Below are 25,022 nucleotides of genomic sequence, written 5' to 3'. Positions count from 1 at the left end.
CTATTAAACAAAAAAAAAACAAGAACAGTATCTCCAATATTGTTAAAAAAAAAATCTCCAATAAGCTGCCATTTCAAGGTTACAAAAATGGACATTTTGGCCATCAAGTACTACACCTAATGATGATTTATCACAAATTGGGCATTTGGTCTAGTGGTATGATTCTCGCTTAGGGTGCGAGAGGTCTTGAGTTCAATTCTCGGAATGCCCCATATTTTTAATCTAAGTTTATTCTCTTATCATTTTTTCATATCTCATTTATCATAAAACTTATCTCAATATGGGAGAGAGAGGGACAGAAAGTATTTCCACATAAATATAGGCATAGTGCTTCATACCTTTTCACCTTACTTCCTCTTAAGGCAGAAGTAACTCCACGTGTCAGCAAAACTGAAAATGGTAACATAGGCACAATAACAAAAACTCAACTAAAAAGGACAATTTCCCAAGAAAGCATTTGCTTTATTGTATGATTCTTGCCCCCCTAGAAGCTACTCTAGATTGTCAGATGCAGGAAATGAAATTTTTTAGCAACGCAACTATATGGATAAAATATCCAAGTTACTCAATGCTGTAAGTTCACAGGATGAAATGAATTTTAGACAAAACCCTACATTGTTACTCAATAATTTTCACAGAATTGAACATTATAATAATCCCCTTTTCCATATTTCTACCCAACCTGTAGCAAAAGAATTCAACTCATGGAGCCATATATAGGTAGAAGAACTGCAAATGCCTCAGTAAGAACCAATAACAACCACTTGATCGATTGACATGCGTATCCAAATACTAACATTCTAAATTTGCTTTACTTGTGCATGTGCTTAGGATGTGTGGTTCAAGTGAAAATCTCAAACTACAACTTGCATTAGGAAATAACTTCAACTTCATGGGGCTCAACTTCTAAGGCCTTTTGTAATTATTCATTAGGCCTCATTCTTTTGGATTGGAGTCTTTTTCTTTAAAGGGGTTCCCTCTTGTTGTTATTTTAGGCCCTTTTTTTGCTCTTTTGTATCTCTTTTCATTTTTCTCAATGAAAGTTTTGTTTCTTATCAAAATAAAGAATAAAAATAAAAAAAATAAAAAACCTTATAACAGTTTTTTCTTCTCTCCTCATCCATTACACCTGCTCCATATAAATAATTTGAAAATAATCTAACTTTGAGCTATCTAGATCTAAAAGGTATACAATAACAATTTGCACATGGGTTTCATTAATGTCCACTTTCTTTATTAATCAATCTTCACTTAATACAAATTGTTTAATCAAAATTTTTTGTCTAGTGGTATGATTCTCGCTTTGGGTGCGAGAGGTCCTGAGGTCCTGAGTTCGATTCTCGGAATGCCCCAATTTTCATTTCAAAAAATTTCTTCTTGAAAATTAGTTTTGTTCACAGAGAAGAAAAAATAGTTGTTAAGGCATATATCCCCGCCAAAAATTTAGAATCTCCACCCGTGTTGTTATTCTCAAACAAGAACTAGTAACAGTATCTCCATTAGGCTGCCATTTTCAAGGTTACAAAAGTGGACATTTTGTCCATCAAGTATTACAACTCATGACTCAATATGTATATATCTAAATTGGGCATGTGGTATGATTCTCGCTTAGGGTGCAAGAGGTCTCAAATTCAATTCTCGGAATGCCCCATCTTTTCAATCTAAGTTTATTCTCTTCATTATTTTTCCATATCGCATTTATAATTAAACTTCTCTCATTAAAAATATGGGAGAAAGAGAGAGAGAAAGCATTTCCATATAAATATAGGCATAGTGCTCCATACCTTTTAACCTTACTTCCTCTAAGGTAGAAGTCACTGTTCCACGAGTAATCAAAGCTGAAAATGATAACATAGGCACAATAACATTTGTAAGTTTACCATAATAAACGAAAATTAAATACCAATTACAAAATTAACGTTAGAATTCTAAATTTTCTCTATTTTCGATCTACACAAGTACAAACGAAAAAACTCAACTATAAAAGACAAGTTCCCAAGAAAGGCTTTTGTTTTATTGTATGATTCTTGCCACCCAGAAGCTACTCTAGATTGTCAGAGACTCAGAAGAAGGAAATGAATTTTTTTTAGCAACAGAACTATATGGATAAAATATCCAAGTTTTACACTGCTGCAAGTTCACAGGATGGAATGAATTTTAGAGAAAAACCTAAATTATTACTCAATAATTTTCACAGATATGGAATTGAACATTATAATAATCCCCTTTTCAATATTTCTACCCAACCTGCAGCGAAAGAATTCAACTTCGAGCCATAGGTAGAACTGCAAATGCCTCAGTAAGAACCAATAACAACCACTTGATCCATCGACATGCATATCCAAATATTAACATTCTAAATTTACTTTACTTGTGCTTAGGATCTGTGATTCAAGTGAAAAAATCTCAAACTACACTTGCATTAGGGAATAACTTCAACTGTTTTTTCTCCTCTCCTCATTCATTACACCTACTCTATATAAATAATTTGAGAATAATCTAGCTTTGAGCTATCTAGATCTAAAAGGTATAAAATAACAATTTGCACATGGGTTTCATTAATGTCCACTTTCTTTATTAATCAAACTTAACTAAATACAAATTGTTTAGTAAAAATTTTCCAGTGTTTGATGTCAAACAAAATCATAAACTCAATGATGATTCTACAAAAAAACTGACAAATTTATATCATCAAGAAGTGCATTTGGTCAAGTGGTACAATTCTGCTTTAGGTACGAGAGGTCTTGAGTTTGATTCTCGAAATGCCCCATCTTTAACTTTTAGATATTACATTCTACCTACCAGCTATACGACAGAACTTAACAATTCAGCCCGATCAAGTATTAGAACTTGCCAGCCATATCTTCAAGAAGGGCATTTGGTCTAGTGGTATGATTCTCGCTTTGGGTGCAAGAGGTCCCGAGTTCAATTCTCGGAATGCCCCTTTTAATTTTAGTCACCATATTTCCATCTTCTGATGATCTTTTTACACTTCATAGGTAAACAAAAATATGATCCTATTAAACAAGAAGTCAGGACAATTGAGCGGTAAAAGCAGCAAGATAAAAAGAATCTCATTGAGTAGCATTTTTAGAGCTTTTAGATATTACATTCTACCTACTAGTTATAAGACAGAACTTTTAACAATTCAGCCTGATCAAGTATTAGAACTAAACATTACACGTCTGGCAATTTGTCTAGTGGTATGAATTTAGCTAAGGGTGTAAAAGAAATCCCGAGTTCAATTTGGTATGCCCCATTTTTTTTTATTTTAAGTGTACTCTCTTTATCATTTTTCCATATCTCATTATCAATAAACTTCACTCATTAAAAATAGGGAAAACGAAGAGGCAGAGAGAAAGTATTTCAATAAAAATATAGGCATGGTGCTTCACACCTTTTAAGTTTTAACCTTAGTTCCTCTGAGGTAAAAGCAACCATTCCACGTGTAACAAAGCTGAAAATGGTGACATGGGACAATAACAATAGGTCAGTTTACAGTAATAAACGAAAATTAAATACCAACTACAAAATGAACATTAGAACTCTAAATTTTCTCTATTTTTGGTCTACATCGGAAAGGTACAAAAGAAAAACTCAACTAAAAAAGACAAGATCCCAATAAAGGCATTTGCTTTATTGTATTATTTTTGCCCTAGAAGCCACTCTAGATTGTCAGATGCAGGAAATGCGTACACAACAATTAGTGCTGGGAAACATATAGATATTACTAATTCCTAAGATAGATGGTCATCATGGAATTTGAACCCATTCCCTCTCAATTAACCCTAGCCCCTTTCGACTAATCCCTTTGAGCTAATGAGCCAAAAAAAAAAAAAACACAAAAATTATTACTGAATAGTTTCCACATATATGGAATTGAACATTATAATAATCTCCTTTTACCATATATTTCTACCCAACCTGAAGCAAAAGGATTCAATTTATGCAGCCATGGGTAGAAGAACTGTAAATGCCTCAGTAAGAAGCAATTACAACCATTTGGGTTCTGAAAAATACAGATCTTGATCAACTGACATGCATATTCAAATATTAACATTCTAAATTTGTTTTACTTGTGCTCAGGAGGTGTGGTTCAAGTGAAAAATCTCAAACTACAACTTCCATTAGGGAATAACTCCAACTATTTTTTCCCCACTCCTTATTCATTACACCTACCTCTGTATAAATAATTTGACAATGATCAAACTTTGCAGCTGTCTAGATCTAAAAGGTATAAAATAACAATACTTTCAAATGGATCTCGTCAATGTCCACTTTCTTTATTAATCAATCTCTCAGTAAATAAAAATTGTTTGGTTAAAAATTCCAGTGTTTAACGGATCAAACAGAATTATAAACTAATAATGATAAGTTCTATAGAAAAAAGCTGGCAAAATTATGACTTCAACAAGGGCATTTGGTCTAGTGGTATGATTCTCGCTTTGGGTGCGAGAGGTCCCGAGTTCGATTCTCGGAATGCCCCCATTTCTGGTTTTAAAACACCATATTCCCATCATTTTGTACTTCACAGGGAAATAAAAATAAGATCCAATTGAGTTGCATTTTTATAAAGCTTTCAGATATTACATTCTACCAGTTATAAGACGATAACTTGACAATTCAGACTGATCAAGTATCAGAACTCAACATAACATGGTCTCGGTGGGCAATTAAACGAACAATAATAATTAGTTCCAAATCTGAAATAAAACCTGAATGAATTCCAAACGTTGAGGATTAAAAAACATGTTTACTAGCCAACTGAAAATGACAGGCTCCCAAGAAGGGCATTTGGTCTAGTGGTATGATTCTCGCTTCGGGTGCGAGAGGTCCTGAGTTCGATTCTCGGAATGCCCCATGTTTTTTTCAAGACCTTTCATTTTTGGATTCAAATCCCCACCTCATGTAATAAATAAATAAATAGTCATAAAATGAAAAACATGAAACAAGCAAGTTATCAAGCAGCAACCAGAAAGAACAATGGTCACTACTGTTTTAATCACTGAGCTGCTTTTGTAAAGTTTAAGATGACAATAAAAATATACAAGCCTTTAGCATAAGGTTCTGTGCTGCAGAAAACATTTAGAGTAAAATCAAATTTTGAATTAGTCCAACATCTCAAATGTTAAAACATTGCACATGGATTTCATTCACATGAATTTTTTCTTTTCCTGATAAACTCCAAGTAAACAAGAAACTTGCACTATAAATTAAAAAAAAATAAAAAACTGATTTAATAATATTTGTCTGGTGTCTGACAGGTCACATTCTTAACATGCTAATTGATAGCTGGCAAGATCAAAATCAATAAGGGCATTTGGTCTAGTGGTATGATTCTCGCTTCGGGTGCGAGAGGTCCCGAGTTCAATTCTCGAAATGCCCCATCAATGGATCAATTTATAGTGAGTAACATAATGTAATGGGAACAAATAAAACCTTTAAGTTAATTTTACTTATTAGAATAGTTGTGACACTGTATAAAAGGATATATAATGGGCAAGAATGCTAATAAATTGGCCAGGCAACCTAAACTCTCCACCCTGTTGCATTTCTTTTTATTTTTCTTTCTTCTGAAAGAGAATTTTATGTTCTATCCATCCAAAAACTATCATTAGCCAATTTATGCATAGCTCAACCCTTGTCAAAAAAAAAAGCATGGCTCAACAAGTTAACACATTATAAACCTCCTAGAAATCAGAGGCTCGAATCCCTACTACATTGAACTTAGAGAGGAGGAAGACGATGGAAGGAAAAAAAGAGACATGGTCACTAAGGCTTAAGTTTAAGCTTAGTTTGGGATTGTTGTAGCTGCTAAAATTATTATTGCCAAACTCTACTTTTAAAAAAAAATCATGCTATTCGAAAACCTAGTGGCACATATGGAAGGATCATTTTATGTTCTATCCATCCAAAAATCATCCTTAGCCAATTTAAGGATAGCTCAATCCTTGTCAAAAAAAAAAAATAATAATAATAACATAGCTCAACAAGTTAACGCATTATAAGCCTCCTATAAAAATCATAGGTTTGAATCCCCACAACATTGAACTTAGGAGTGGAGGAGGAGAATTATACACCTCCTAGAAATCAGAGGTTCGAATCCCTACTACATTGAACTTAAAGAGGAGGAAGACAATGAAGGAAAAAAACAAGACATTCATTTAACTACCTATGGTTGCTTAGGCTTAAGTTTAGGCTTAGTCTGGGATTGTTGTAGCTGCTAAAATTATTATTGCGGGAACTCTACTTTTTAAAATAAAATTCATGCTATTCGAAATCCAGGTGGCAGATATGGAAGGATAACATGTGAATTTTTTGAAGTTTGTTAGTAAATAAACCAATTTCTAGGGAACCCAATGCTATACTTTGCAAATCAACGTGATGGAAAAAACTGACTCTACTAAATTAATAAACAATCAGTTTTATCAAACACCAAAGTGGTTAAAAAAAATTCTAGGATCCCTTTTAAGGCCTTCAAAATCAATCCCAAATAGGACCTTAGTATTTAAGGTACTGACTAAGCGACCATAGGTAGTTAAATAAAACCTATGAAATCTTTTTAAAAACAGATAAATCAATCAGATCAGTGCCAACAATGAATATAGCCATTGACCATTGACCATTGACCATTGGCCATTTGGCTAAGCATTATGATTTTCACTTAGGAATTAGGATGTATTCCAAGTGAAGCTCTTGATAGATTGGAGGATGAACAGCCCCTTTCAACAGAGGAGGTGGATAGGAGAAAGAGTTTAAAGGAAGATTTAATGGAGTCAATTATTTGTGAACAGAGGATGTGGGCTCAGAGAGGAAAACGTAAGTGGTTGACAGAAGACGATGAAAATACGAACTTCATCCATAGGTGGTCCTCCCAAAAACAGAACAGGGCCTTCATAGCTGAGATTGAAGATGAACAGGGGAAAATTTTGACTGAGGAGACAAAAATTGAGGCTGAGATCCTTTGGTTTTTCTCCTCCTTGTACACTTTGATAGTGGACCAGTGCTTGCACTTAGATAATATGGAGTGGGGTTCCCTTCCAGTGGCCCAAAGCTCACAGTTGACTGTCTCTTTTCAGAGGCAGAGATCATGATTTAGGAACCTTAAAATCTCCGCGTCCGGATGGGATGAGCAATGAATTCTTGAAAAAGGCTTGGAACATCTTTAAATCTGATTTGGTGAAGGTGTTCCAAGACTTTTTTGAGAAAGGGATAATAAACAAGAGAATAAATGAAACCTATATTTTTTCATCCCAAAAAAGAGAAATCCTTCTTCGATGAAGGATTATAGACCAATAAGTTTGGTCTCCTCCCTGCACAAGATAGTAGCAAAGGTTCTTGCAGCCCGCTTGAAGAGAGTTCTACCCTTGATAATCTCGGATGCTCAAGCAGCTTTTGTAGAGGGTCGCCAGATCATGGATGCGATTGTAACAGCTTCAGAAACAGTTGGGCAATGGAAGAGACAGACAGAAGAAGAAGGGCATTTTATTAAAATGAGATTTTGAGAAGGCTTACGATAGAGTGGACTAGTCTTTCCTTGATGCGGTTTTGCAAGCAAAAATTTAATTTGAGATGGTGGAAGTGGATTCAAGGGTGCTTAAGTTCAACAACTTTTCAGTCATCATTAATGGAAAGCCTAGAGGTAAAATCATAGCTAAAAGGGGCCTTAGACAAGGGGATCCCTCTCTCTAAAATGGCTTTAATAGGCATCAATTGCAGCTCCTCAGAGTCTGATTTTTGGGCCACTTCTTTCGGGTGCAAGGTGGAGACCTTTCCTTTTTCTTATTTTTGTTTCCCCCGTGGGGGGAATCATAGGCGCAAGAGTTTTTGGGATCCTCCACTGGAGAAAATGAGTAAAAGGCATCATAAATGGAAACCTCTTCTTTTTTCAAAAGGTGGTAGGCTAACATTGGCCCAAGCAGTTTTAAATAGCCTCCCCTTTATTTTTTCTCAATCCTTAAATCCCCGGGGGTGGTTATAAAGGCAATGGAAAAACTGATTCGGTGGAATGGGGGTACTCACAGGCCGGTTGGGAATTTGGTGAGGTGGTTTTGGACAGCCTTACCTAAAAGCAGGGAGGCTTAGGTGTTGGCTCCCTTGATTTGAGAAATAAAGCCCTTTTAATGAAGTGGTTGTGGCGGTTTGCTTTAGAGGAGAAGTCCTTGTGGAGAAGAGTGATCGCTGGAATCTATGGTGTGGACCCTTTCGGGTGGTTTACTAGGAGTAAAATTGGCTCCTCGATTGGTCGGTCGTGGATCGATATCAAAAGCACTCGAGAAGCTTTTCTAAACTTTACGCTTTTTAAGGTCTTCTCGGGGAATCATGTTCCGTTTTGGGAGGATGGTTGGGCAGATTCCTCCCCTCTTGCCAGTTTATTTCCAGAGATGTATAGAATGTCAAACAAGAAGGGGGTTTCGATAGCAGAGTGCTGGAATTCAGATTCTCTTACATGGGATTTCGCCTTTAGAAAAAATTTAAATGACAGAGAATTAGAAAGATGGGCTACGTTTACTGAAAATATTGATGGAGTTTTGTTAGGACAGGGGCAAGACATATTATGGTGGAAAGTGGATTCAAACGGGATTTTTACAACAAAAACAGCTTTCTTGGCCTTGACCTCCCCTTCTCCAAAGATGAGTACCTCCACGTCTTATCAAATCTGGAATTTTAAAGTTCCTAAGAAAGTAAAAGTGTTTCTTTGGTCAGTTTTCTACCGAGGGGTCAACACTGTAGACAAACTACAGCTAAAATTTCCCCTTTGGACCCTTTCTCATTCGATTTGTATGCAATGTTTGAGGAATGCAGAGTTGATTGATCATTTATTCCTTCACTGCCCAGTGGCTTCTACTTTATGATCCCACTGTGCTTCCCTATTTTGGAAGTGTCTTTTTGTCTCCCTTAAAAGATAGATGATTTTATTTCAAAAGGTTTCGGGGGAAGAGCTCTTGTGGGTAAAGCCTCCATTATTTGGAATTGTGCTGCAAGAGCTTTACTTTGGCTCCTTTGGAGAGAGAAATAATAGGCTTTTTGAACCATCTGCCTATGATCCACAAGAAGTCCTCGATGGATTCTCTTTGTGTGAATAACAGCATACGACTTCTTGGTGGGCTAGGATCCACAAGAAGGTTTTTTGTAATCATAATCTACCAAATTACGAGATTGGAAAGTTGTGATTGTATAGTTCTTGGGGAGGATTTTTTCAACCATCTGCCTTTAGGCTGTTCTTGTTTTGCAATGGAATTCAAGTTCAATTCCCATAAGCATGCAACCTATATACTCACCAATGGTGTTTATGGTTTTTATTGTTCTTGTTCAGAGTAATTTGAGTAATATCAGGTTCTGGAATGATTGAACATCTTGGTTTTAGGTTTATAAATCCCAAAGAAGAAAGTACATGTAGACAGGCAAATGAAGTTAGATAATGGGCAATTAGTTCACACCTCTAAACTGAGTTAGATGCAATAAATAGATATCATTGGAAGTTCACATGAAAGCTATTGGGTGGAAAGAAAGGAAAACAGAAAACCCAAAAAATGTTATTAAATACATCAGATGCATCATGTATAGAGTTTTTGAGAGTCCCAACAAAAGGTAGTTTGGAAATGGTATTAGTATTGTAGTCAGGGGAGTTATGGTAATTAGTTACGGGTGAGTTTGTCATAAATAGATGTATTAGGAAGAGTGGGAAAGTATCCCGGAGAATAGTTTAGGGTTAGGAAACCGAGAGAGTTCTTGGGGGAGAAATAGCCCTCTTGAAAGGCTATTGATATTGTAATTTCTCTTTGATATTGCAATATAGTTACTTGATTTTTTTTTTGAAATCCGTGTGTCTAGGTCAGCTTGCGCGCACCTCGACTAATCACGGGCCAACCGCCTGACCCTACTACATTTGGTTGACAAGGTAACTCGTAGGATATTAAATCCTAGGTAGGTGGTAGGATTTAATATAGTTACTTGGTGCTAGGACGGGTAAGGGGTAAATTCGCCTTACTTGTTTGTGAGGAAAGTCTTTTGTAGGGGGAGTACTCATGTAAGGAGTCTCCTAAAAAGGTAGTTTTTGTCTAGTGTGGAGTTTGTCTTGGTTCCCAACCCTCTCTAACGGTTGGGCCCCCTTTTCTACGCCGTAGGGCTCTTGTTTTTTTTTTTTTTTTTTTGATAAGAAACATCTCCGTATTGATCAAAAAAGAAAGAACTGTTGGTTTATTATTTGTAAATATTAGCTGTAAATTAGTTGTCAATATTAATTATTATTTTATCTTTATTTCCATTTATGTTTGAGCCTATCTTCTATATAAGAAGGCCATGTATTTCTTATGATTAATATATTGGAATACAAATAATTTGATTCCATCAAAACTAAGTTGGTATCAGAGCTTAGGAAGTAAACCCTAACTCTCAAAACCCTAGCCATCATCAAAAATACCAAACCCTAATTTTAAAACCCTAGCCGTCATCTACCTCCGGCGAACTCCCCACGGCAACGCAACTGTTGCCGTTGATCCGTCGTCCTCACCATCGATCTGCACCGGTGTCATTTGCACAGATCAAATAAATTCAAATATCCTAAAGACATTTAGAAACCCTAGCCTCTGAGCAGCTGCTGCGGCCCCCTTTTCATTGCCGGAACCCTAGTCGCCGTTGTCAAAAGGCGCACCTTACTTCCGGACGACTCCTTCGGGCTCGGGTTGTTCGCTTGCTGGGTTTATTTCGTCGTGGATTCTGTATCACTGATTGCAGATTCGGAGCTCGGAGGACATTGAGATTCGTCGCACCTCCGCCCGTCGCCCGTCGCCCGTCGCCGTCTGTGCCTATTCCGCTGCCGTCTGACGTTGATTCGAGCAGTGTGCCTTCTTTCCATCGTCATTAGCTGCTGGTCGTGGGTAGTTGTGCCACCGAAAGGGAACGACAGACCCACCTCTGCAGGTCACCAGCGTTCGTAAGGAAGAAGACCATCGGAAATTTTTTTGGTGACCGTCTGCTTTTTTTAGTTCGTGGGTTGTGGCTGTCTTACAAACCCTAGACCGGTTTGGTCGGTTCGCTCGATTTGGCTCGGCTCAGTTTGGTTCGGTTCGCATTTAGGATCTGTTTGGTCCGGTTCGGATCGGTTCTGTCTATTTCTTGCCATTTTTTTTGGTTTTCTAGTTCAGTCTTTCTACTCTAATATGAATTTTGTGGTCTGATTGTTATAGTTAATCTATTTTTGCCACCATGGTTGAAGAAATTGTTGAAGTAACTCAAAGTTCCAACCAAAGTCTAGCGGAATATGAGAGTGACCGGGAGCAAGTTCACACTAATAGTGTTGACTCAAATCCATCTATTAAAGAGCATCTATCACAACAGCTAGAGACCAATTCGTCATTTGGTAATCTTTGTATTTCCTTGGCACAAACAGGTAATTACCCTAGAGCATTTTCTTGTTTTGACTCATCTCCGTGGATCATTGATTCCGGAGCTTCTGACCACATGACTAGTTCTTCCAAAATATTTAAATCATACTCACCTACATATTGCAATGAAAAAATTAAGGTTGCCGATGGCAGTTTCTCTTCTATTGCAGGAAAGGGAACCATTAAATTAACCGAAAATATCACTCTTCAATCGGTTCTTCATGTTCCTAAATTAGCCTGCAATCTTCTATCAGTTAGTAAACTCTCTAAAGATTCTAACTGTCTTGTTACTTTCTATGCATCTCATTGTGTTTTTCAGGATCGGTCCTCGGGGAAGACGTTTGAATGTGCTAGGATGCTGGATGGCCTCTACTACTTTGATGAACCTTCTGGTAGTAATAAAATAACTCAGTGCTTTAGTAGTAACAGTTTTCTCTCTGTTAAAGAAAAAATTATGCTATGGCATTTTAGGCTAGGACATCCTAGTTTCTTCTATCTCAAATATCTATTCCCAGATTTGTTTAAAGGAGTTAATTGTTCTCAATTTCATTGTGAAAACTGCATCTTTGCAAAACATCATCGATCCACATATTTGTCAAAACCTTACAAGTCCTCCAAACCATTATACTTAATTCATAACGATGTTTTGGGTCCTTCTAAAGTTCTAACTCATAGTGGTAGACGGTGGTTTGTAACTTTTATTGATGATCATACTCGCTTGTCTTGGGTCTATTTATTGAAAAACAAATCTGATGTGAAAGATATTTTCAAATGTTTTTACAATATGATTGAAACCCAATTTCAAACCAAAATTAGTATCTTGCATTCTGACAATGGAACTGAATATTTCAATGAACATTTGAGTGAGTTTTTGAAAAATAAAGGTATTGCTCATCACTCCACTTGTCGAGATACTCCTCAACAAAATGGTATTGCTGGACGAAAAAATAGGCATTTACTGGAGGTTGCTCGGGCCATAATGTTTTCTATGAATGTCCCTAAGTACTTATGGGGGGAAGCTGTTCTTACGGCTACCTAGCTAATAAATCGAATGCCTACGAAAGTTTTGAAGTTTAAAACTCCTCTTGATGCTTTGAAAGAATATTTTCCAACAACTCGTTTGAACTCTGATTTACCTCTCAAAGTTTTTGGGTTTACCACTTATGTGCATATTCCTAGTTCTTTTCGGTCGAAATTAGATCATAGAGCTATTAAATGCATTTTCTTGGGCTATGATTCTACGGAAAAAAGAGTATTAAATGTTTTGATCCTCAAACAAAAAAACTACATGTGAGTATGGATGTATCATTTTTGGAAAATCAACCGTTTTTTACCCAAAATTATCTTCGGGGGAGAAACTAAATTTAGAGGATGATAAGTTTTGGGATATACCTGTTCCTCTTCCTAATGTTTTAAGTCCCAACTTTACTAGTCCTAGTCCGATCTTTACGAGTCCTTCAATGCCAAGTGTAGAAAATTCTGATTCAGGGGGAGAATTACTACGAAATGATCACATTGGTCCAAATCCTGAGTTTAAGTTTTATACTAGAAGAAAACTCAATCAAACGAATGAGGACCAGATAGCTGACTCATTACAGACCCAATCTGAAACTCCAAGGGATAATTCTGAAACTCCAGGTAATCAATCTCCGAGCTCCATTCTTGTCACTCCAAATATTGAAAATATCACACCTGTTGTTTATGATCTTGATGTTCCTATAGCCTTAAGAAAAGGAACTCGAACTTGCACCAAATATCCCATTGCAAACTATATCTCCTATGAAAAATTATCAAGTAGTCATAAAGCCTTTACGTCTAGGATAACTAACTTGTTTATTCCAAGAAACATACAAGAAGCCCTAAATGATCCAAATTGGAAACTAGCTGTTATGGAGGAGATGAATGCTCTAAGACATAATTGTACATGGGAGATTGTAGATTTACCAAGAGATAAGAAAACTGTGGGGTGTAAATGGGTTTTTACAATCAAGTGTAATGCGGATGGTAGTGTTGAAAGGTATAAAGCTAGACTAGTTGCTAAGGGATTTACTCAAACCTATGGGATTGATTATCAGGAAACTTTTGCTCTTGTTGCTAAATCAACTCCATTAGGATACTTTTATCTCTAGCTGCAAATTTAGATTGGCCTCTTCATCAACTCGATGTAAAAAATGCTTTTCTGAATGGAGATCTTGAAGAAGAAGTATTTATGAGTTTACCACCGGGTTTTGAAGCTAATCTTGGAAAGGATAAAGTATGTCGGTTAAAGAAATCTCTGTATGGACTCAAACAATCTCCGAGAGCATGGTTTGAACGATTTGGTAAAGTAGTCATGAGCTATGGATTCCTTCAGAGTCAAGTTGATCATACCATCTTTTACAAACGTTCTGAAAGCAATAAAACTGCAATTTTGATTGTCTATGTAGATGACATTGTGCTTACAGGTGAGGATGAAGTAGAACTGGCTACTTTAAAGAAAAGACTCGCAAGCGAATTTCAAATCAAGGACCTAGGAACGTTAAAGTACTTCCTAGGAATGGAGTTTGCAAGATCTAAAAAAGGTATCTTTGTTAACCAAAGAAAATATATTCTTGATTTACTTAGAGAAACAGGTTTGCTTGGATGCAAGGTAGTTGAGACCCCTATTGAACCTAATTTGAAACTGGAAGCTGCAAGAGAAGAAGAAGTAAAGGATAAGGAACGATATCAAAGTCTTGTGGGAAGACTCATCTACTTGTCTCACACACGTCCAGATATTACCTTTGCAGTAAGCATGGTAAGTCAATTTATGCACTCACCAGGATCAGTTCACTTTGAAGCTGCCTATAGAATTTTAAGATATCTGAAAGGAACTCCAGGAAAAGGTATATTGTTCAAAAAACACAACCATTTGCAGGTTGAAGTTTATACCGATGCTGATTGGGCAGGAAGTATGACAGATAGAAGATCTACTTCTGGTTATTGTTCATTTGTTGGAGGTAACTTAGTAACTTGGCGAAGTAAGAAACAAAATGTAGTGGCTAGAAGCAGTGTTGAAGCAGAATTTAGGGCCCTGGCCCATGGTATTTGTGAAGAGATGTGGATAAAAATGTTACTTGAAGAATTGAGAGTATTTCAGAAAGCACCCATAAAAGTTTATTGCGACAACAAGGTTGTCATCTCCATAGCCCACAATCCAGTTCAACATGATAGGACTAAGCATATTGAAATTGACAAACATTTCATAAAAGAAAAAGTTGATACCGGCGTGATATGTATCCCTTACCTCCCAACAATGGAGCAGACTGCCGATGTGTTGACAAAAGGACTACCGAAAGTACAATTTGACAAGATGGTTGACAAGCTGGCAATGGAAGATATCTTTCAACCAGCTTGAGGGGGAGTGTTGGTTTATTATTTGTAAATATTAGCTGTAAATTAGTTGTCAATATTAATTATTATTTTATCTTTATTTCCATTTATGTTTGAGCCTATCTTCTATATAAGAAGGCCATGTATTTCTTATGATTAATATATTGGAATACAAATAATTTGATTCCATCAAAACTAAGTAGAACAAACTAGAGGCTGGGGTAGAGGGAACCCCACCAAACAAACTAAACAACCGCTATCCAATTGTGCATAAACATGGAAAGGTTGTAGTTACAAAAGAATTTGCTATAATTGATACACCATCGAGAGGTCGTGTGCTTTACATTCCTGCAAAAAAAACCAAAAGTAGTCGACTTATCTTCGAACATGCGAGAATTCCTTTCCAACCATAGACTCCATAGGAGAGCCCTTGAAGCACGCTTCCAAATAAACTTAGCCTTCTTAGGAAGAGTCCACCCGTGAAGCACTTCAACCATCCAATCATCTATCATTTTTTGGAAGCAAATAGAAATTTCAAAGGTATTTAAGAGTAGACACCAACTCTTGTTCTTATTTTGAATACCAGTAAGTAAGGAGATACCTTACAAATTGGTATCAGAGCGTTCAATCTTGGGGAGAACGAGAAGTATGGCACAGAAACAACTCGAGGAACGTTGTGAGATCAATGAGAAAGAGATGGTGAGCCTCAAAGAAAGTGTGGATAGGTTGACGAACCGAATGGAGGAACAAGGAAAGGTTGTAGCCATGCTGGTCACAGAGATAACGAGTTCAAAAGCTAAGGAAGGGACTTACGCCGGTCTAGGCACCCCCGGTACGAAACGGAAACAGTCGGAAGGGGCTGAGGGAGCAGAGTCGATGCCGGATATTCTTGAAGGAGTGGGTCAACAGGGGAAGGTCGACGGGTTGTTACGATCGAAGCAAGTTTAAGAAAGTCAAAATGCCGGTATTTTCCGACAAGAACCCAGGCGGCTGGCTTTTCCGAGCAGAGCGTTATTTTGACATCCACCGTTTGACGGACAGTAAGAAGGTTACCGTGGCGGTCATCAGCTTCGACGACTATGCCTTGTCGTGGTATCGGTGGGAGACGAGAGATAACTAGGAGTTTGTCGGTTGGAACGATCTCAAAATCCAGCTGTTCGTACGATTCCGTCCGTCGTAGGAGGGCAGCCTCTGCCCTCGGTTTCTGGCAATCCATCAGACACGGACAGTGGCAGAATTTCGTCGAACTTTTGAGGAACTATCCGCGCCCGTACAAGGTTTGTCAGACGAGGTTTTGGAGGGAACATTTGTCAACGGGCTTCACCCTCTCATTCGGGCCGAAATATTGAGCAAGGAAACAATTGGGCTTCAGAATGTCATGTGTACGGCCCAACTAATAGAGGACCGGATCGTGGCTAGGGCTTATAACGAGGGCACTAAAATTCCGTCACCCAACCCAACCCAATCTACACTACCGTCTAGAAATAAGGCCGCCCAATCACCCTTGACACGTACGGTCACACTGGCAAGTCGAAATCCCATGTTTTCCACGGCAAGTAACCTTAATCGAAAAGATCCTGCCTTTAAGCGTTTATCAGAGATGGTGTACAACGCATGCAAAGCTAAGGGCCTCTGTTTTCGTTGCAACGAGCGGTACACCATTGGTCACCGATGCAAGAATCACAAACTGAGAGTCCTTTTGGCCCACGACGACGATCCAAGAAACATGGAAATAGACAGCGAGATCAGTGTCGAACAAGCTTCGGTGAAGAAAGTCAGAGAAGTGGTCGAGTTATCACTCAACATGGTGGTGGGATTCTCCACTCCAGGTACGATGAAGCTCCACGGGGAGATCAACCAATCAGGAGTCGTGGTACTGATTGACTGTGGGGCTACCCACAACTTTATCTCCCAAAAGTTGGTCGAAGCATTGCAGATCCCCACAGCAGAGACATCCAACTACGGTGTAGTAATGGGTATCGGTGTTGCTGTCAAAGGGAAAGGTATTTGTAAAGGGGTAATTTTAAAACTCCCAGAACTAACCATTGTGGAAAATTTTCTTCCCTTGGAACTAGGAGGAATCAATGTTGTTTTAGGTATGCAGTGGCTCTACACTCTTGGATTTATGGAGGTCAATTAGAACGCGCTCACAATGACATTTAAATCCGGAGGAGTACGAGTGGTGTTGAAAAGCGACCCATCCCTGACTAAGGCAGAGGTGACGCTCAAGCGTCTGGCACGCTCGTTGGATGCCCATGATCAGGGCTTTCTAATGGAGTTATGTGCGCTGACGGGCTACCAAGCGGAAGCTCCGAATGCCGCCCCTCCCATGGAACTACCCCGATCCATTGACAGATTGCTAACCGAATGCCAAGTTGTTTTCCATCTGCCTGAAGGTTTGCCCCCCACACGGGAAGTTGATCACCGCATACTCCTTACCGAAGGCCACCCACCCGTGAACGTAAGGTCGTATCATTACCCACATGCTCAGAAGGTTGAAATTGAGCATTTGATCGAAGAGATGTTAACAGCGAGCATCATTCGCCCCAGTGTGAACCCCTACTCTAGCCCGGTGTTGTTGGTCAGAACAAGGATGCAAGCTGGAGGTTCTGTGTCGATTACAAGGCACTGAATCATGTCACTATACTCGACAAGTTCTCGATTCCGGTGGTCGAGGAGTTGCTGGACAAACTCCATGGGTCGGCCGTGTACTCCAAAATTGATCTCAAGTCGGGATACCACCAGATAAGAGTACACGAACATGACGTAGAAAAGACAGCATTCCTACCCACGACGGTCACTACGAATTCTTAGTGATACATTTTGGCCTCACCAATGCCCCCGCCACCTTCCAGCCTTGATGAACCGCATCTTCCGTTGCAGAGGTTTGTGTTAGTATTTTTTGACGACATTTTGATCTATAGCCCTAATTTGGAGTCTCATGCTACCCATCTAGCGGTAGTGTTTAACATACTGCAGGACAATTCATTGTTCACTAATATGAAGAAATGTCAGTTCGCCCGAAGCAAAATTGAATACATGGGGCATTGGGTCTCGGCTAAGGGGGTGGAGGCAGACCCAGAGAAAGTTCGTGCAATGATCCAATGGCCCATTCCGACAAATCTGAAGGAACTTTGGGGATTTTTCGGGTTGACTGGCTGTTACCGGTGGTTCGTGGAAAATTATAGGGCCATTGTGGCGCCTCTCACCCAACTACTGAAGAAGAACGCCTACATGTGGTCCAAGGCAGCAACAAAGGCATTTGAGCGCCTCAAACGGGCCATGATCACCCTACTAGTACTCGCACTACCCGATTTCAGCCAGCCATTTGTTGTGGAACCAGATGCATCTAGTACAGGCCTTGGCGCGATTTTATCACAAGGTCAACGACCCATAGCATTTTTCAGTCAAACCCTTTCCTCCACAGCCCGACAGAAGCCCGTCTATGAACGCGAGTTGATGGCCATTGTTCTCTCAGTACAGCATTGGCGCATGTATCTGTTGGGTCAGAAATTTCTGGTAAGCATCGATCAACAGGCTTTGAAATTTTTATTTGAACAAAAGAAAGTCACCCCCCCAAAATACCAACGATGGGTCTCAAAGCTGTTGGGATATGACTTTGATATCCAATACCACCCCAGCCTCGAGAACAAAGCAGTCGACACCCTCTCGCCGATGCCGCCCACGGACCACTCAGTCTCCCCGACGGAGGCCTTGTCCAGGATGCCACCTGCCGCCCACCTTGCCACCCTCACTGTCCCCGCCATCTTAGACGTAGCTGTGATTCAAGGGGAAGTAGCCCAAGACCCCGAGCTCAGCAAAATCATCAAAAACCTCCACAAAGATGCTGACAGTGTACCCAGATTTTCCCTACAGCAAAGGAAATTGCTTTACAAGGGCCACTTAGTTCTTTCCCGCAACTCCTCCCTCATATCAGTCGCCCTCCACACCTATCATGATTCGATTTTTGGGGGCCATTCAACCGCACTTACAAGCGACTGACAGGGGATTTGTCTTGGCAAGGCATGAAATAGGATGTAAAAAAAATATGTGGAGTAGTGCACCACGTGCCAACATAACAAGACTCTCACGACTTCACCAGCGGGCTTACTCCAACCGCTCCCCCAACCGGACCATATTTGGGAGGATATCTCAATGGACTTTATCGAGGGACTCCTTAAGTAATCCTCCTATGATGTCATTTTTGTGGTGGTAGACCGCTTGAGTAAGTACGTGCATTTCATCCCCGTTGGCCACCCCTTCACAACCAAATCGATTGCAACCTCCTTCCTGAAAGAAGTCGTCTGCCTCCATGGTTTTCCACGATCCATTGTTTCTAACCGAGATAAGATCTTTTTGAGCCATTTTTGGACCGAGTTGTTTCGCCTCCAAGATACTAAGCTCCACCGCAGCACTACCTACCACCCCCAATCTGACGGCCAAACTGAGATTGTCAACAAATGTTTTGAAACCTACCTTCGTTGTTTCTGTTCAGAGCGGCCCAAACAGTGGAGTAATTGGCTTGCGTGGGCCAAATATTGGTACAATACAAAGTACCACGTGTCCATCATCACCACCCCGTTCCAAATCGTCTATGGCCGAACCCCCCCCCCCCCGATTTTCTATGGCGATCAGCGCACTTCCAATGCCACCCTTGACCAGCAATTAGCCGAGCACGATCAGGCCCTGAATTGCCTTAAGAACCACTTGGCAGACGCTCAGAACAGAATGAAAAAATTCGCTGATCGACACCGCCAGCATGTTGAGTTAGTCATGGGTGATGACGTCTACCTCAAACTACGACCCTACCGCCAGCTGTCCTTAGCCAAGCGCCGATGTGAGAAACTGGCCCCTAAATACTTCGGCCCCTACACCATTGTCGAATGCATCGGGTTCGTAGCCTACAAGTTGGAGCTGCCCACCGACGCCACCATCCATCCCATGTTCCATGTCTCCCAGCTGAAGCGTGTTGTTGGTGACCACTGTTCCGTCCAGAATCATCCTCCAACGTTTATCGAAAGCTACGAATGGGTTGCTGAACCCTTAGACATTATGGGTATCTGCCGGAGCCCCGATACCAACGAATGGGAACTCCTTCTGCAATGGAAGGACTTACCGGAGCATGATGTCACGTGGGAAACGGTCACTACTATCCGCCGCCAATTTCCTCATTTACACCTTGAGGACAAGGGTGTCTTTCTCCCTCGGGGGTAATGTGAGGCCCCCTATAGTGAATACCTATGCTAGGAAGGGTAAAAGGGTAAATTCGCCTTAGTTGTTTGTGAGGCAAGTCTTTTGTAGGGGGAGTACTTATGTAAGGAGTCTATCCTAGAAAGGCAGTTTTTGTCTAGTGTGGATTTTGTCTTGGTAGGAGAGTTCCCAACCCTCTCTAACGGTTGGGCCCCCTTTTGTAAGCCTTAGGGCACTTGTTCTTATTTTGAATACCAGTAAGTAAGGAGATACCTTACATTTTGTTTAGTGTATTTGCCAATATGAACATAACTCAGCGGTAATTGACGTATACTCCTTCCCTTGAGGTCGGAGGTTCAATCTCCCATATCCCTAAATTGTTGTACTCAAGAAAAAGTTTTGTTTAGTGTATTTGGGATCCTAACAGAGTTCTACCATTAGTCTTAGATGCAATAGACCCAAAACATGATTTTTGGAACATTTCACTTGATTATATGACTTCCAGATTGTTGACCTCATATACTACAATATAATTACTTAAAATGATGTATTACTGAAAAACTTGAAAGAGCCAATTATTTTTATAGAATCCACTACTTTCGAAAGAGTATCAGACAACTACAGCACAGCCTAAAGGAAATTCAGAGAGTTTCTTATCTCTCCCTGTATAAGTCAATCGAAACAGAAGCAAAAACAACCCCTCTTATAAGGACTCCTATATACTACTCTTGATATGTGCCCCTCCCTCAATCCGTTGCTAACTAGCTCAATTTAAAAGGTCAATTATAAAGGGTCCCACCCGATAAATCATATAGTTTTAAACAGTATGCTAGTCTCTTCCCATAACACATCTGCTATAGCTTAACTGGGTGAGGCATATATCCTCAACCAAAGTCAGAGTCAAATTCTCATCTGGCATGTTGTTGAACTATAAAATAAAATTTAAACCAAAAGAGGAAAAAAGGATTAAAAAAAAACCCTCTCCTAGTCCAATACAACGTTAGTAATTGGGGGCTATCATGTTACTGTAAGCATTTTAACCAATTGATTGAAATAAATAATCAGTGAAATTGATTGTGAACCTTATATTCTCAATATTAAAACCCCAGTCCCATTTTATAAATCGGTTTAAGTAGTTTACTTCGTCTCCACCTCCAGAGACCTCATTCCACAGCCAGACCACAACATTTGTTTGTATATCTCAAGTTGTCTATATGCGATATTTCTAATATCCTTTTTTACAATACAATAATTGCCAAGAAAGCAGCAAGTGAATATGCAATATTGGACCATAGATAGTAAAGCCAAGAATGCGAGAGAGAGGGAGAGAGGGGTAAGCAGAAAACTAGAACATCAACTCAGGAAATCAGAAAATCTAGATCCAAATAAACATGCTAACTTTATTTGTTTAGCAGCTTGTTTTCTTTTCACTCACTCTCTTTAGGAGTTTGTATCGAAACATTTTTTTATCTTTTTATCAATCAAAATTTTTCTTGTTTCAAAAAAGAACAAAATGCACGTGCCAGTACGTTAACTTTTGGCACTCAAGGCTGGATTTCTCTTTTTGATCGGTTCAAGATCAGTTGGGTTTTTTATTTGAGGGCTGAAGCAAATCTGACTCAATTGTTAAGTAGAGTCACACACTTATCACCTACTGTAAGACTTCCGTGGATTAATGTGGTGAAGAGTTTTCTCTTAGAAATCTGGTTTGAAAGGAATTCGAGGATTTTTAAAAGGAATCGAGGATTTTTAAGAGTAAAAGAAGATCTCTGCTTGATTGTCTCTCATTCCGCCAAACTCAAAGCATCTCATTGGTGTTCTCTTTCTGAGTCATTCTCACGTTACTCCCTTTCTCTTATTTTTAACAATTGGGATGTTTTTATTTGGCCTTGTAATTCTGTTGTTTAGATTCTGTATTTTTGTCTTTATGTCTTGAACAATGTTTCTTTTCATTTTTTCAATGAAAAGTTCGTATTTTGTTCGAAAAAAAAATATATATATATAAGATTGTACCTTAGGCAAAAGAGATCCAAACCATAAACTGCTTGTTGCCTTAAACTCTAGACTATGACATTCTTTTTCTTATTAGTTATTAAAATATCTGCACAGTAAAGTTCTTGATCTAGTACTAATAATTACAGTAGAATCACTCACACCTTGAGCTCGAGATCTAAGATGAATAAAATATTAATAAATGCACATGGATATCATTTATGTCAACATTCTAAAATTAATTAACTTTTAAGTAAACAAAGAAGCAGTTAACCTGAATAACAAGTTCCAGTTTGGCATTAAGCAAACAAACAAGAGGTTGATCTGAAAAACAAATTCCAGGATGACAGCCTGAGAAATAAAAGAGAATGAATAGTGGGCTTCTTAGAAACTGAGACTTAAACAACATCCAAGAAATCATGCTAATCAACAGCTGGCAAGAATGTGTACAAAAATGGGCATTTGGTCTAGTGGTATGATTCTTGCTTTGGGTGTGAGAGGTCCCAAGTTCAATTCTCAGAATTCCCCATTTAGTTTTCCAAACTTGTACTTTAAGGTAAGCATTTTACCTCATATTTTAGGATAGAAATAAGAGCTTGAATAGTTAATACTGCATGACAAAACCCTAGTCTAATTTCGTCGATCAAAAGTTGGACAAATTCTTAATAAGGCAAAAAAGATTGTGAAATTCCACTGTTACTGTTTAACATTACGCATAGTTATGTCAAAGAAGGAAGATAAATTCAATATTAAACTCCAACCCAATTTTAATATCAAGTATTTAAAATTTTAACTCAACAGACAAAGTGACAAACCAAATTTTTTTTCTTTTTTCTTTTTTCTTTTTTTTTCTTTGGTTAAATAAAAGGCATATCACTTATCTTTGGCTATATGTCAAATGGGTTTGGTAGATATGAAAAATCAATAGCTTTCACTATCCCTGCCGACCACAAAATATTTTAAAGAATGCAGCTTAGAGAATTCACTGTATTGGGACCTCAGAAGGTATAGCTGTAAAGGGTTCGCTAGAAAGCGATAGATCTATTCAAAAACCAAAAAAGAACCTAAATTTCAAATATCAATATCAATACCAATATGAAAGTCGACCTAGATGCCTGCATGTCAACATTATTTAAGATATCTTTTCAGGTTAAATTAAGGAGTTGGATTATTACCCCTCCCCTTGCAACAGTTTCCTATATGTTACCTAATACTACAGAAGTTTGACAAGAGTCATATCATGGATCAGCTCATAATCTAAATTGAATAAAATATGACATTGCACACGGGTACTCATTTATGTAAAGTAAACAATGAATTGGTCTGAATAACCAATCAAACGTGAGAAAAGGTGGCAGATCATATACAAATAAAACAATACAAAAAATGGATTTTTTTTTTTTTGACCAAACAAATAATGGATTATAAGGTTGGAAAAAACGAAAAATAAAAATTAAGTACTTGTATTGCAGCTTGATTGAAAAATGAAAATACAAACACTAAAGTAAGAAAAACCTTGATGCCATCCATCTGCACTCAGATTTTATTTCCTTAAGACTACAAGACATAAAGAGAGAGAGTGCAAAACGCAATTTAGAAACCGAATAAGCTAATATTATAGTGCTCTTATCCCTTAATATCAACATTGGGCATTTGGTCTAGTGGTATGATTATCACTTAGGGTGTGAGAGGTCCCGAGTTCAATTCTTGGAATGCCCCACTTGAACTATTTTTTCTTTTCTCAATCTTTCCATTTATGCAATCAACTTACTGCCACTTATGCAATCAAATACTAAAGTTAGAAACACATTCGATACAATCCATCTCCACTCATTCTTATTTCCTTAAGACTACAAGAGAGAGAGAGCAAAATGCAATTTAAAAACAAAAGAATCTAATATTATAGTTCTCTTCTCCCTCAACATCAACATTTGGTCTAGTGGTGTGATTCTAGCTTAGGGTGTGAGAGGTTCCAAGATCAATTCTCAGAATGTGCCTCCTGAATAAGATCTTCTTTTTATCTATCTTTCCACTTATGCAATCAACTTACTACTATTATCATTGGGGTCAAGAGTATGAAATCTGAAATTTAAGATTTGAAGATTTTGACCTATACCATTCTTCTTCCAAGATTCCACATGAAATAAAGGGCAAGTAAACAAACATTATAATTTACATAAGATAGAGGGAAATTAGTTCATACCTATAGCCCAGTCCTACTATTACTAATGCTCACGAGGATGAACCAATTTTATTTTGTTTGCCTGAAATGCATCTATTGGTAAACAATAACTGGATGATAATAAAACAATATTAAGCTCTCGGGTCTATGGGTTGAAATGTAAAACAGTAAACTCTGATCCTCTTGAACCTTCAATAAAACTGAATATGATAAGAAATCAATGGTGGGCAGTGGATCGTCTTCTGATATATTTGCTTTACATGCAAGAGGAGTTCTGAAAGTTACAGTTTTGAATAGCATTTTGATAGGTTTGAGAACCGTCCCATTTGTCTGACTAACACTAGGAAGAGAGTGAGAGAGGTGAATCAAGGTAGAGAGTGACTGTGTAGCAAGGCTCCACTTCTGTTAATCTGTTAGTTACTAACTACGTGTGGAGAGGCGTTAGCACACTAAGAATATGAGGGAGTTAAGTAGCTACAATGTAAGTTCGTAAGACATAAAGGCACTTCAGTAGTTTGGTGAGTAGGTGAGAGGAGGACTCTCGAATTACCAGCCACTACTCCCACTTCTAATACGAAGACAATTCTCAGTCTATATAACTTGAGGCTTTTGGCATTTCATTTTGTGTACTAGGAATTTCATGAGGAGTTTAGAACTTGTGACAAGTGAAGATAGAAAATAAAAAATCCCTTAGTTGTTCGAGAGTTTTCTCTTTTATTCTCCTCTAATCTACAACTTTGCAGTGCACCTTTTATTGGATTTTATTACCCTTGTAAAAGGTACTTAGAACACAAACCCTTCAAATTTTCAACAAACTTTAATGTCAAAGGCAGTAAATGCATCAAGTGAAAGATCATTTTTTCCTAACAAAAAACGAAACAAACTTCTCGTTGATGTAATCAAAAGTTACAACAACTATT

At 38.4% G+C, this 25,022-nt stretch overlaps 2 protein-coding genes and 5 non-coding genes across 9 annotated transcripts in view; 6 read left to right on the top strand and 1 right to left on the bottom strand.

Annotated features, from left to right (window-relative positions):
- The window catches only part of LOC111017319 (LIM domain-containing protein WLIM1), a 33,419-nt gene that overhangs the window by 6,165 nt on the left and 2,232 nt on the right, over positions 1 to 25,022 (bottom strand). Inside the window, exons 3-6 of one of the 3 annotated variants that reach the window (XM_088123337.1) lie at positions 22,195 to 22,271; positions 3,398 to 3,457; positions 1,785 to 1,838; positions 339 to 390 (exon numbers count right to left, since the gene is read on the bottom strand). The gene's annotated coding sequence lies outside the window, so the exon portion shown is untranslated. The remainder of the gene's footprint in view (positions 1 to 338; positions 391 to 1,784; positions 1,839 to 3,397; positions 3,458 to 22,194; positions 22,272 to 25,022) is intronic. The other 2 variants (XM_022293037.2, XM_088123338.1) reach the window with 2 other exon arrangements.
- On the top strand, positions 140 to 211 carry TRNAP-AGG (transfer RNA proline (anticodon AGG)). The gene has a single exon. It is a non-coding gene; the product is annotated as a tRNA-Pro (tRNA).
- On the top strand, positions 2,873 to 2,944 carry TRNAP-UGG (transfer RNA proline (anticodon UGG)). Its single transcript has one exon. It is a non-coding gene; the product is annotated as a tRNA-Pro (tRNA).
- On the top strand, positions 4,415 to 4,486 carry TRNAP-UGG (transfer RNA proline (anticodon UGG)). Its single transcript has one exon. It is a non-coding gene; the product is annotated as a tRNA-Pro (tRNA).
- Positions 4,789 to 4,860, top strand: TRNAP-CGG (transfer RNA proline (anticodon CGG)). The gene has a single exon. It is a non-coding gene; the product is annotated as a tRNA-Pro (tRNA).
- On the top strand, positions 5,315 to 5,386 carry TRNAP-CGG (transfer RNA proline (anticodon CGG)). Its single transcript has one exon. It is a non-coding gene; the product is annotated as a tRNA-Pro (tRNA).
- On the top strand, positions 19,512 to 19,952 carry LOC148211686 (uncharacterized). The gene has a single exon (XM_088122533.1). The coding sequence runs from the start codon at positions 19,512 to 19,514 to the stop codon at positions 19,950 to 19,952; it is 441 nt and encodes a 146-aa protein (XP_087978659.1).

The sequence above is a fragment of the Momordica charantia genome (genome assembly GCF_013281855.1).
Source record: "Momordica charantia cultivar OHB3-1 chromosome 4 unlocalized genomic scaffold, Mcharantia_2.0 BLBB01000004.1, whole genome shotgun sequence".
NCBI lineage: Eukaryota > Viridiplantae > Streptophyta > Magnoliopsida > Cucurbitales > Cucurbitaceae > Momordica > Momordica charantia.
The sequence above is the reverse complement of the archived record's forward strand: the minus strand, read 5'-3'. Positions and strand labels throughout refer to the sequence as shown.

Excerpts from the sequence above, each read along its gene's own strand:
- LOC148211686 (XM_088122533.1), top strand. The coding sequence starts at position 19,512 with ATGGGTGATGACGTCTACCTCAAACTACGACCCTACCGCCAGCTGTCC.